Here is a 13,929-nt window from a genome sequence, read left to right as displayed (position 1 = left end):
AATCACATTCCAAAGCATTGGTGCATTCCTTTCCAATTAGTATAATGCACTTTATTGTATAATTTCTCCTTCTTGTCCCAATGCACTCCAAGCACTGTGTATGGGAAAGGTACTATCCAAATCTGGACATTTCAGACTTACAGATGATCCTGCATGGCCACTTATGGAGACCCCATCACGAAAAATCTGGGACGAAGGCAGAAATATTGTTGTCAATAATTCCCAGGGTCTGGTTATAGGAAGAAAGATAAATTCACAGAAATATTATTTTCTGTTATTTTGCTACATTAGTCCACAGGTCTACAACTTCTAGTTGCAGAGCCATAAATGCAGAACCATGCAGACAAGGATCTCTACATTCTCTGCTGAATAAACCATGATTATTTCAAAATGTGTGTGTTGAAGTAATTTTGATATATAGAGATGCCTATAATTTCGGGCCATTTTTAGAACTGTCTTTTCATAAAAAGAAATACTATCTCTACTTAAGAACTTAATTTGTTCTGTAACCAGGTTCTTAAGAAGAAAAGTTTGTAAGAAGAAGCAATTTTTCCCATAGGAATCAATGTAAAAGCCAATAATGCATGCAATTGGGGAAACCACAGGGAGGGTGGAGGTCCTGTTTCATCCCAGGAGATTCCTAGAGAGGCCCCATGAAGGCTTCCCCCGCCTTTTCTGGCCCTGTTTCCTCCCAGGAGATTCATAGAGAGGCCCCACAGAGGCTTCTCCCTGCCTTTTCCGGTTACAGTTTCGGAGGCTCGGGTTTGTAAGTGGAAAACGGTTCTTGAGAAGAGGCAAAAAAATCTTGAACATACGGTTCTTATCTAGAAAGGTTCGTAAGTAGAGGCATTCTTAGGTAGAGGTATCACTGTAAGTACCAATGGCCAGAGAGAATGGCATCTCATAACAAATCTTTCGTGATCTTGGAAATGGCTTGTTCACATGTGCCCTCACTGTGGCACAAATGTGAGTTGCTTACCATTCTTTAAGGACATGTGTTCACGATGTCCATATCCTTGTCCCATACCCAGCCCACAGATGAGCCTCCTGCCTAATTCTATATGAAGTTGATCAAATGTCATAGTGGCATTTTCTATCCAGATGCATGCTTTGCTATATGCTCACTTTTAGTGCTTTGGTGGTGTCCATGGTGATGATGTAGTCATGGATTTGGATCTGCCCAACCTCTGTGGCTACTTTCAACTGGAGCAGAGACACTGACACTGTTCAGGCCTCGCCTGTGGCGTTTAGTCTTTAGAAAGAAAAACTAGGGCCCTGTGCAAAATCATCTCTTCACATTCCGTGAAACAGCTTATAGGCTGCACACGTGAACCTAGAATAATATAAACCTGTCCACTTTTCAAAATCCTTTGTTGTTGTTGTTGAAATGAGTGTTGCTGCTGAATGCTATTCGGGCAACAGAAGTGGTGGAAAAGACAAATCACAATGATGGAGCTAGGAAGATGGAAGAAGTAGCATGGAATCTACCCCAGTGGTGAAATCCAATTTTTTCACCATCAGTTGTATAGGCGTGGCTTAGTGGCCGTGATATGGCTTGGTGGGCGTGGCAGGGGAAGAATACTGCAAAATCCCCATTCCCTCACCACTCTGGGGCCAGCCAAAGGTGGTATTTGCTAGTTCTCCAAAATTCTCAACATTTCTGCCAACAGTTCTCCACACTACTCAAAATTTCCACTACCAGTTCTCCAGAACCTGCCTGGATTTCACCCCTCACCTATTTTCCAGTGCTTATTAAGAGTCCCCCCATCAGCTATATTTAAAAGAATGAGCAAGAACAAGCCAATTAGAAGCATGCAACAGGACATCAAAACAGACCAATTAGGAAATCAAGAGAGAAAGAGATAACAAGCAAAATAGATAATCTGCAGATAATCTAGACTAGAGGACAAATGTTTGCTGTAGTTCTTGATCTGTGGATGAAGGGAGGTTTCCTGGAAATACGTGAGAAACCCATGAGTCTAGACATATATAAAACTCATATTTTACACCAGCATCTTTACATCCTGGGTAGGAAGACTGACAGATCTTTTCCTACTGGTGGGAAATCAAGCAACTGGTTTTCTTAATGGCCCACATAGATGTTGCAGCACTGTACTGCCTTGTTTCTGGAGGAGCAGTGGCTTCTGGGATGTGGAGTGTTGTGTTGCCCCTTTGAACATGCATGCAACATCAGTACATATACAGAAAGGTATATCATGTTGCCTGCATCATATTGCCTCTTCTGCCATCTTACTCATTTTCACACATACACGGATGCCACTATCAAGCAAATTAGTATTTAGCTGTCAGGACAGAGTAAACTATAGTGGCATATTTTAGTGGCCTTTTACAGATGGGAAGGAAGATATACTTTCCCCCTAGGCCTTTAAAATTTTATGCATGGTATGTCTGTATTTATGATTGGTTTTTATATAATGGGTTTTATCTGTTTTTAGTATTGGATTATGCTGTTTTGTTACTGTTGTTAGCCGCCCCGAGTCTGTGGAGAGAGGCGGCATACAAATCCAATCAATCAATCAATCAATCAATCAATCAATCAATAAATAAATAAATAAATAAATAAATAAGCACATTAAAAGAATTACTTCACCCTGACTTTCTTTCTTCTGCGCTAGTTTTATTAAGCATTTTTAAGCAGGGTAATTTTTAAAAAGTACATTTCCTCCCAGCACTCCATACCTTGTACTCATTCATTCATTCATTCATTCATTCATTCATTTCTTAGATTTATATGCTGCCCCTCTCCATAGACTCGGGGCGGCTACATTTGCATTCAGGAAAGGTAAAAGTTGAAATGTATGAATCTGCTCCCTTTTTTCTTTTGTTCAGGTGTATATATACTCATCCTTTCTAAGAGATAGAAGACATTTGCTCTCTGCACTCCTCGAAAGCAGTGCTGAACAGTGTAACGAGGCCTACTAAAATGAATGAATGAATGAATGAATGAATGAATGAATGAATGAATGAATGAATGAATGAATGAATGAATGAAATAGGGAGTGCCCTATCAAATCCTGCACCAGTCAAGACAGCGTTCTAGGACCAACACTATTCATTCTTTACATAAATGATTTTTGTGATTGTGTTATAAGTAACTGCATTTTATTTGCTGGTAATGTTAAACTATTCAACACCACCGACCAGTGTTCCCTCTAATTTTTTGGGGGGGTGGGCGGAAAAGTATAGTGTCTGAGCGGCAATCCCTTTGGGACTGGGCGGCACAGAAATAATAAATAAATGAATGAATGAATGAATGAATGAATGAATGAATGAATGAATGAATGAATGAATGAATAAATAAATAAATAAACAAACAAACAAACAAATAAAAAACCCACCCTGTTTTGCCTCAGAGAATTTCAAAATAAAATACTGTACTGTGTTGTCTATAACAGTGAGCTCATAATAGGGCAACTCTATCAATATCAAAATGCCACTTAAATAGTTGAGCTTGTTTCAAACTAGATTTTGATTTTCTTTCTCTCTTCCTTACTCCCATTCTTTTTCTTTCTCTTTTCCTTCCTCTCTTTTTTCTACCTGTTTCTCTCTCTTCCTCTCTCTCTCCTTCCCTCTCACTCTTTCCCTCTCGGCTTCTGAGCAGGTTTGGAAAACTCTGAGTTGATGATGATTTTTAAGTGAGCGATTGCTCACTGCTCAGCTTAGAGGGAACTATGCCACCGACAATACTTCTACCCTAGATCTAGATCACGTATCACAATGGTCTGATAACTGGCAACTTCAAATCTCAACCAATAAATATTCTGTTTTACACGTTGGCAAAAAGAATCAGAACACAAAATACAAACTTGGAGGACACAATCTTGTAGACGACCTCACTCTCTTAAGGACCTTGGAGTACTCATATCTAACAATCTAAGTGACAGATCCCATTGTAACAACATTGCCAAAAAGGCACTAAGAATTGTTAACCTAATCTTGCATAGCTTCTTCTCTGGCAACATTAAACTGCTAACTAGAGCATACAAAACATTTGTCAGACCAATCCTCGAATACGGCTCACCAGTCTGGAATCTGCACTGCATATTGTACATTAATACAATTGACACAGTCCAGAAATATTTCACATGAACTGTCGTCCACTCCTCTGCTCGCAACAGAATACCTTTGGGCTAAGAAAACCTAGAGCTATGTCGCCTTCGATCTGATCTAAATGTAGTTCATAAAATCATCTACCACATTGTCAATGAATTGAATACTGGTCAATGAATACTTCAGCTTCAACCGCAACAACACACGTGCACAAAATAGATTCAAACTCAATGTAAATCGCTCCAACTCGATTGCATAAAATACAACTTCAACAGCAGAGTGATCAATGCCTGGAATGTACTACCCGACTCTGTGGTTTCTTCCCCAAACCCCAAAAACTTTAGCCTTCGTCGATCTCACCCCATTCCTAAGACACCTGTAAAGGGGGTGCATAAGCACACCATTGCACCTACCCTCCCTGTCCTACTGTCCTATTGTCCAAATTTACCTGTACCCACTTTGCTTTTGTTTATGTTCCTACCATACGTATTATCTTGTACACAATTTGACAAATAAATAAATAAATAAATATTTTTTTTTAAAAAAACTAACTAACTAACTAACTTTACCAGAAGAGCTCTTCACTCTTTCACTCGCAACTGAATACCCTACAAAACTAAGCTAATAATCCTTGGCTTAGAAAGCTTAGAACTACAATCTATACATAGCCCATAAAATCATATGCTCCAAAGTTCTCTCGGTCAACAATTACTTCAGCCTCAACCACAACAACACACCGCTCCAAACTCCACTGCAGAAAATACGACTTCAGTAACCGGACTCTGTAGTATCATCTCCTCACCCCCAAAACTTTACCTTTAGACTCTCCACTATTGACCTCTCCCAATTCCTAAGAGGTCAGTAAGGGGCGTGCATAAGGGCACCAGTGTGCCTTCCGTCCCCTGTCCTTACTCTTTCTTCATTTTTACTTGTTGCATGTACAGTATATGAATATTATCACTTCTACTGCTTTTTTTCTCTTTCAGATTTAGACATTTACTTATACCATGTATTTTAATACTATTGACAAAATAAATAAAAATAAACAAACTGATTAACTAACTACCTCTTCTTGCCCTCCGCCTTTTCTCATACCTGCCCGCCTGTGTGGCTCAGCAGGACAAAGGCCAGTTAGCCCAGTGTTTCCCAGCGAGTGCTGCCTGGGGAATTCTGGGAGTTGGAGTGCAAATGTCTTCAAGTGCCCAAGGTTGGGAAACACTGAGTTAGCTGGACGGCGGGACCCAAGCCCCGCCCACTTCCCCGCTTCTCAGTCAGAGCGCGCCGCTTCTCCGCGGCAGCTGCAGGTGCGGAAGGGGCGGGGCCGAGGGGACTGTCATTCAGCGGGAGCCGGCTGGTTACCCGGCAAAGCGGGAGGTCCCCTCAGAAGCTCGCATGGGGCGACGGGCTTGGAGCGATACACCTGGCGCGACAAGGAGCCTCCAACCCTTCCACGCCCGCTGCCGTCACCGTCCACACCATCAGCACTACCACCAGCCCCGCCGCTTTGGGTCAGGCACTTTTTAACAGCCGCTGGGCGTTCTCCTCGCCGCGGAGCCTCCGCTGGGGAAAGAGGTCTCTTCATTCCTGTCATAAGGTCGCTTTTAGCTGCCTGTCTGCAAAGCTTCACCCCCCCCCCCCCCTCGCAGATGCCGGTCTTTGCCACCCTGGAAGAGGGCTCCACTTCCCTTTCCAAAGCAGGAGTCAGCTTCCCGCCGTCCGATTCATCCCGCAAGCTTGCAATTCAGCACTGCCCGGGAGGATGCCTTCAAACTGCTTAGCGGGGCTGTGGCTTTGGCTTTTCTTGGAAATACAGGTACGTTCGCCCAGAGTGCAACCGGGCTGAAGCCTTTTGCCTTCCCGCATTTTTCTCCCTCGGTTCCCTTACCAGCCGCATTCATGACGTCAACGCGAATGGCTCGGGGATGTTCTCTTGTACAATGTTAGAAGTTTTGGGGTTGTTGTTGCTGTTGCTTGTTTGTAAAATGTGACTGCATTCCCCTTTGCAAAATATTGAGGGTGGAGGAAAAGATTGTTGGTCTCTGCCTCTATTTCAAATGGTTTCTTGTTTTTCATCATCATCATAATCGTTGTGTTGTTGTTGTTGTTGTTGTTGTTGTTGTTGTTATTATTATTATTATTATTATTATTATTATTATTATTATTATTATTATTATTATGTAAATACACTATGCTGGATTTCGTATTTCATCACCAGTCGGGTGCTTTCCAAGCACCTAGGACTGTGTGATGTAGCGGCGAATTATGTTTGCTGATCCCAGTAAAGCGGCCTTTTGCAATTGACAGATGGAGATTTTGTCAATTCCGATGGTTTTCAAATGTCTGCTGAGATCCTTTGGCACTGCACCCAGCGTGCCAAGTACCACTGGGACCACTTTCACTGGCTTATGCCAGAGTCGTTGCAGCTCGACTTTTAGATCTTCATATTTCACAAATTTCTCTAGCTGCTTCTCCTCAATTCTGCTGTCTCCTGGGATTGTGATGTCGATGATCCATGCTTTCTTTTTCTCCACAATCAGGATGTCATTATTATTATTATTATTATTATTATTATCATTATTATTTCATAGGGATGTGTGGGTCAAACAGCTGAAGGAAGACAACATCTCCCTTTTTCCTCTTTGCATTCAGAGTTGCTGCACTTCACAGATAATAGTGGTAAGTTAACAGAACTTTGAATATTTGTCCTGAATTTTACTCATTTCCTAACTGCTCAAGTTATGTAATGAAGAATAGCATTACTGTATGTAAAGTGAATGATACCTGAAAACAACCCTTTGACTTCCTTTTATGATATTTTGCAAATGCACCAACGTCTCACTGATAGCAGGCATCCATCTCCAGAGTGTAAATGCAGTGCATGTTGACTTGGAAGTGAATGCCATAGTGTTTAGTAGTAAAAGGACTGCGATTTTAATGTGCTGTATTATTTCGTATGAACTTTCAGAGACGTTAACTGAAATTTTGTACATTAATATGATCCTATGAGCAGTCCAAAAGCTCCTGTTTCAGATATAGGAGAATTGTAAAACTGGGTTGTTTATATTGTTTAATCTTAAGCATGTTTGGAAATATATCCCACTTTAATCACAGAGGGAAGTACACTTTCTTGGAATTTAGCCCCACCAAAATAATGGAACTAGCTGTCAATTAAACTTGCATAATGTTGGCTGTATCATTCTGTGGGGATTCAGATAAGAATAAGCTAAACATTTAAAGCATAAACAATTAACCTGTTAAATGTAATTTATCCAGTTATAAACCCACATGGGAGCAAATGATATTGAATTTGGAGAGATTAATTCCAAATAAAATGCTTACAAGTAGGCTATTAAGAAATCTTACTGCTTTTTATATGTGCCAAGTTCTGTGTTTTATTAGTAAGACTGAATTATTGAATTTATCTGCTGATATTTGGCATGGTAATAATTGTGAATTGTGGGCTATATTTGATGTGTTTCATTACTCTGTGTCAAAAGATTGAACATGACTTTCTTAAATTAAACTGATATATTTGTTACTGGCTTTCTTCCAGCCTAGAGTTGCTGCCCTGCAACTTAAAACCTAACAATAATAACTTAATGGATGAGGAAATAACACCCGCACACATTCAAGCTAATGAATAACTGTTGCTCTCAGTGAGGTCTTATCACACAGCAATAGGAACCTAATAAAGATCAGAGCCAATCAGCGGCTTGCTCTGTTTGCCTTGCAAATATTTCAGAATCAGTGAGTAACTGTCCTGTGTGAGAACACAAACATATGCACCCTTTTCTCACAACCAGGTGAGCAGCTTTTATCAAAATCATAAAACAACCAAGCAACTAAAACCCAACAATAAAATAAAATAATAAAATTATTATCCCAATAATAACAGTAAATATAATAAATAACCAATATTAATATCTTTGAATACTTAGTTAATATTAGTATTAATGAATAATAATATTTTGACTACTCATCTAACCACTTTAAGTGCCAAGGTGTATTAATCCAGTGAGTGAACATACTTCCAAAGAGGAGACCAATGCTTGGCCCCTCTTATATTGAATATGCAAGAGAAGATTTGTATCTTCCTTCTCTAGTATAAAAAGTGTTGGTATGTTCTGTCCTCCTTTTAGCAAGTCATTTTTGGAGTAGACAGTAAAGAGTGGAATCTCCTCCTTCCCTGACTGGCATAAATATCTAAAGCATTTATCTGTTGATGGCACATAATATCTCTAATGTTATCTGACTGTATTTTGATAATGACCTGCTCACTATACAATAAATAGTATAAGTATGCATTACATCTGACAATGAAGCAATGCTAAAAAAAAGTTCACCCAATCTGTGAACTATGTTTGCTAGTTTGTATAAGGTCAATACAAAAGGAGCAAGACCAGTCTCCAAACCAAGGAGTTCAAGAGTGTGAGGCTAACCACAGAGAGGATTACTTTGGAGCCCATGTGTCTTACCCCTCTTGAACTGTATTCATGCAGGGATGGACGCCACAGCAGCCCCTCCCTGCTTCAAGGATGACCTCATCCAGAGCTAACAATAGAATTGTTGTGAACTGAGGTGCCTCTGGGTCAATAGCTACAACATCTTTTGAGATTTGTTCTGAGCTTATTTCTACCTAGAATACATCTATCTGGTCAGACAGTACATAAACACATCTTGAGGACATCAATCTTAAAAAATATAGGACAGGAGGGAAGATCAGAACCATGAATCATGGCATTTGTATGTTACATCAACATAGCAAGAATTGGGGTTCCGCTAAGGATCCCTAAGGTGAAAAGTCTCCAAGGGAGAAACGTTCCTTTTTCTTGACTATCTATCTGTTTTGCATTTGGGATAAATATAAAACAGAGTTTCACAACAACTTTAAGAGATGGGAGTTTAACACCCAGAATTACCCAGCCTGGGTTGGGAATATAAATGCGCTCATTTTAAAGTTGCTGAGATTGAGGAAACAGTAATGAAAACGTCTTTTATAGCTAATGATGAAATGTCTTCTGCATCTTTACTCTTCCTATATGCTTGGCATGAAAAGTAAATAAGCTGGTGAAAGAGGCAGGAATATTTGATTTCTTGCCTGAAAAAAAGAATGTTTGCTTGACAGTGCTTTATATGAAAATAAATTTCTGGGAAAATAGGATGAAGTCCCCGATAAAAAGAAAAGGCAGGCCAGTGAAAAAAAGTTTGCAGTCCTTTGGGTGATAATTTACTAGAATGTCCTAAAGGATAATACAGTATACACAAATGGAGAAGAAATGAACAATAGAGGGTGCCAAGTGTTAATTTGGGTTAATATAAAAGGGAAAAAGGAATGACATTGCCATAAGTGTCACTGTCATACTATAGGCCACTCAACCAAACAGAGGTTGAGTGATCATTAGTTAGCTGATGTGTGCAGGATGCACACTATAATAGCAATGGGGGACTTTAACAATTCTGACATCAACTGGGAGAAAAACTCTGCAAGTAGTTGAAAATCAAACTGATGCATCTACTAGAGAACTTTGTCTATCAAATGTAAAGATTGGAACTAGAGGATTGGTTAAACTGGACTTAATTCTAACTAAAAGAGATTAAATGATAGAAAGGGTTGAAGTTATGGAAACTTTGAGAGAGAGTGACCATGTGATAGTGGAATTCAATAAAATGTAGGCACAAGCAATAGAAGAAAATCAAACTGGTATCTTAAGCTTTAAGAGAGTTGATTTCAACAAGCTTGGTTAGGATTCCATGGGTGGAAATGTTTAAAGGGAAAACATCTCAAGAAGCTTGGGAAACTCTGAAAAATAAGATTATAAAAGCTCGGTCTAGTACAATACCACCAGAAAAAAAATAACTGATCCCAGAAGAAACCAGCATGGTTATATAAAGAACCCTGAAACTAAAAAACAAAAAGGACAGAAAGTAAAAAGAAAGTAAAAAAGAGAAACATGTAACTAAGACAAAGTATCAGCATATAGTCCAAATCTACAAAGATGAAGTCAGGAAAGCTAAGGCTCAGAATGAATTAAGATTTGCAACAAATGTCAAAATAATTTTTAAAAGTTTCTTTCAATGTAAAAAAAACCAAGAAAAAGGTCAGAGAAATGATTACTCTAATTAAGGGAGAAGATGGTAAAGAGTGACAGGTAGCAGAAAGAAAACGGAACTGCTCAATTCATTCTTTGCAGGGAGAATGGATGTGTTCTTGCTTTCCTGTATGCACTGGTACCTATTTCTCCTGTCTCGGTACACCCCAAAACATTGGCAAAGGCAAATTGTTTCATGGACTGGATCTTATTCACACATCTCCTTGGGACACTTAATAACAGCCAACTGTACCGTCTTGAACTGTTTTGAAAAAAGATATAAAAATGATTGAATCAGCAACAACGTACATGTGTACTGAAATGTAAGCCATGTGGAATTTACTGGGGCATCTTCTAACATAACACTGCCTAAGACTGTAGCCTAAATATAAATGTCATACTCTTTCTTCTATTATTTATGTTGACCAGAGTGAGAACTTGGCCTCTTTTGTCTAACATTTTTTGGGTTACAGCCATTGAAGGGCTACCAAATTTTTTACTACCACACTGTGGGCATGACTTATGCAAGATGCCCTGCATTTTCTTTCAACATCTTTCATTGCAAATTGGATGCTCTGGGGTGGAGCTCCATTTTTGCTACCGCACCAATCCGGGCAGCAGCCCACCCCTGGTTACAGTATTGTCCTGATTGGTCAAGTTGTATTTCAGTAAATGGAAGCTGAAATTACTTCAAATACTAAAATAACGCTATCAGGAGTAGCATTATCTATTTGGTAAAATATCACCTGGGAAACTTATTTGCACTCACTTTATTCAATTCGATCTTTGGATCGAGAGGCATTTGTTTAATTAATAAATTCCTTTCAGGTACTAAGTCATGATTAAACTGGTCACAAATTTGGACTTGCATTCTCTTCACCCTTCTACCATCTATGATTCTGTGATTTTTGTTGAACCATACATTTTTCCACATTCTTTCATATAACTTGCTATATACGATCAGTATAACTGTAGAAAATTTATTTTATTTATTTATTTGTTCAATTTTTTTTAATGCCGCCCTTCTCTGTAGACTCATGGCAGCTTACAACATGTTAGCAATAGCAATTTTTAACAGAGCCAGCCTATTGCCCCCACAGTCCAGGTCCTCATTTTACCCACCTTGCAAGGATGGAAGGCTGAGTCAACCTTGAGCCGGTGATGACATTTGAACCGCTGACCTGCAGATCTACAGTCAGCTTCAGTGGCCTGCAGTACAGCACTCTGCCTGCTGCAGTAATATACAGTAATATAATATAAGATCTAGGATCTTTAAATATTTACACTAATATAATGGTACATATTAACTAATATATAACATTATTTAAACCAATTTGTTGTAGGTTAATACTTTTGTCCTCTATATGTTAATATAGGGTACATTCCAAATGAAAGTTTTCTTGATGATCTGCATTGCTGATTGCAGCTGAAGCACCTGCATGAAGCACTCAGTTGGCTTCATAGCCTTAAGCAAGACACTCTTTCATATTTAGCCCTTACATCTCATTATCACTGTCTTCTAGTGGATATATCAATGATAGTTATCTGCAGTTTTAATTTAGTTTTTAAGTTAAGGAGCTAAGTTGCAAATTTAATTATATCTGTAAATGCTTGGAACTTCCATTTGCAATCTAATTCTATGCCTTTACTGATTACAGAATATGACATTGTGACAGCATATGAAGTAGACCAAAATGGAGATTATATAAGCCATGCAATTGCACACCATGAAAGAAGGAAGCGATCAACTTCAGGAAGATCAACTGATTCATTACATCTCCATTTCCAAGGATTTGGCCATGACTTCCAGCTTGATCTTAAGACCTCCAATTTTCTTGTAGCACCTGGATTTACAGTACAAACTCTGGGCAAGGGGAGAACCAAGACAGTACAGACATTCCCATCTGAAGACTTTTGTTTTTATCAAGGCATTTTGCGATTGCACAAAAATTCAACTGTAGCACTTTCAACATGTGGAGGCTTGGTAAGTAGAGATGTAACAAATGCTACAATTTAAGTTATATGGAAGTCCAATTGGGAAAAAAACACATTCTATATAGGTAAAATATTTGTGAGCATTTCGATAGCAAATCATACATATAATCATTTGTGATAAATTAAGAACTCTGCAGTCTTGGGCATGCATCCGACTAGACAAAGAAAGATTTGGATCATGAAATGGAGTAGAGTAATATTGAATAGATATTCATTTAACAAAAATAGTAATGAATCCTCCATGAAAGTCTGCATTTCAGAATTGGAAACAAGACTGGATCCACTTAGATAAGCTCATCATCATCCCACCCAAAAAGTAAAAAATAAAACAACACAAGAATTGAAATTGAAAATTAACCCTGTTTAAAAAGTCATGTTACAGGCCTTCATTTGGTAGAGTTTTTTAATATATAAACCTTGCCCATCCTAGCAGGCGGACTGTTTTGTGCCTTCTATTGAACAAGCTGCCTCACTTCCCTTTTATCTATGTTTTGAAAATAATCAGATTTGTTCATTCCTTGCTTTTTACATGCAGTGTGAGAACGAGCTCACAACAGCTCTGACTTCCTGTGAAGAATGATCCTGTGATAATCATGCCAATACTTTCGGGGCAGAAAGATTTGATTAGGTTGAATACCATGCTAGGAAGTAGAAGAAGGGAAAGTATTGAATTTGTTGCTAAATGGTGACTCAGATCAGAGCATATTTTGTGATCAGACCAGAAGTGGGCTCCTACCGGTGCAGTCCGGTGCGCCGCTCCAATAGTGCCCTGCTGATTGCTCAATTTTGACATGATGGCTCCGATCCGTCTTTGCCAGTCTGTGCATGTCACTATACTTTTTTCTAATTTTCGGCAATTTTCGGCTCTCTGAACATGTGCAGAAGGAAAACCATCCCTCTGCACATACACCTGTAGGAAAAGGTAAGATGAACCCACCCCTAGATCAGAGCACCATTTATTCATTCATCTCATGTGGGAAGGAGAACAAAGATCTTGCAGACTGAAAGAAATACAGTGGCACCTCTACCTAAGAACGCCTCTACTTAAGAACTTTTCTAGATAACAACCGGGTGTTCAAGATTTTTTTGCCTCTATTTAAGAACCATTTTTTACTTAAGAACCCGAGCCTGGAAAAATTTCCCTGGAAATTTGAGAGCGGCATGAAGGCCTGGCCAGTTTCCTGTCATTCCCCCTTTAATCCTGGCCATCTCGGGCTTTTCTGGGCTGCCAGAGGAGCCTTTCAGTGGCACTTAAGGAGGCTTTGGCAGTCCAGAGTGAACAAAGCATTTTCCTTTCTCTGGGCGCTTGGAGAGGGAATAAACCTCTGCCAGCGCCCAGAGAAAAACTGAGCCCAGAGCGAACTGAGCGTTTTCCTTTCTCTGGGTGCTGCCTCAGAGTCCCTCTTTTTTTTTTTTAAGGCCTTAAAGTTTTGGATTTTTTTGATTCCCCTCACCTCACCTTCTTCCTTCAGCAGCAACTGTCCTCCTCCTCTTCTTCTTCGAAGTCTTTGGAGAGAGGCGGCATACAAATCTAATAAATTATTATTATTATTATTATTATTATTATTATTATTATTATTATTATTATTATTCCTCCTCCTCCCACCCAAATTCCAAGCTTTTATTTCTTTCCTAATAGGTTTGCACACATTATTTGCTTTTACGTTGATTCCTATGGGAAAAATTGCTTCTACTTAAGCATGTGTCTACTTAAGAACCTGGTCACGGAACGAATTAAGAATTAAATTAACTGTACTCAGTTTTATCAGTCATT

The 13,929-nt window shown here is 39.2% G+C and overlaps 1 protein-coding gene across 1 annotated transcript in view; it reads left to right on the top strand.

Annotated features, from left to right (window-relative positions):
* The first annotated feature begins 5,784 nt into the window (after window positions 1–5,784).
* ADAMTS16 (ADAM metallopeptidase with thrombospondin type 1 motif 16) overlaps window positions 5,785–13,929 on the top strand; it is a 110,122-nt gene continuing 101,977 nt past the window's right edge. Inside the window, exons 1-3 of the mRNA XM_070747015.1 lie at window positions 5,785–5,884; window positions 6,660–6,747; window positions 11,819–12,144. Coding sequence (XP_070603116.1) covers window positions 5,831–5,884; window positions 6,660–6,747; window positions 11,819–12,144 — 468 coding nt within the window. The 5' untranslated portion in view covers window positions 5,785–5,830. The remainder of the gene's footprint in view (window positions 5,885–6,659; window positions 6,748–11,818; window positions 12,145–13,929) is intronic.

This window comes from Erythrolamprus reginae, chromosome 3, assembly GCF_031021105.1.
Source record: "Erythrolamprus reginae isolate rEryReg1 chromosome 3, rEryReg1.hap1, whole genome shotgun sequence".
Classification (NCBI taxonomy): Eukaryota; Metazoa; Chordata; class Lepidosauria; order Squamata; family Dipsadidae; genus Erythrolamprus; species Erythrolamprus reginae.
Note: the sequence above shows the minus strand (reverse complement) of the source record. Positions and strands in the feature narration are given on the sequence as shown.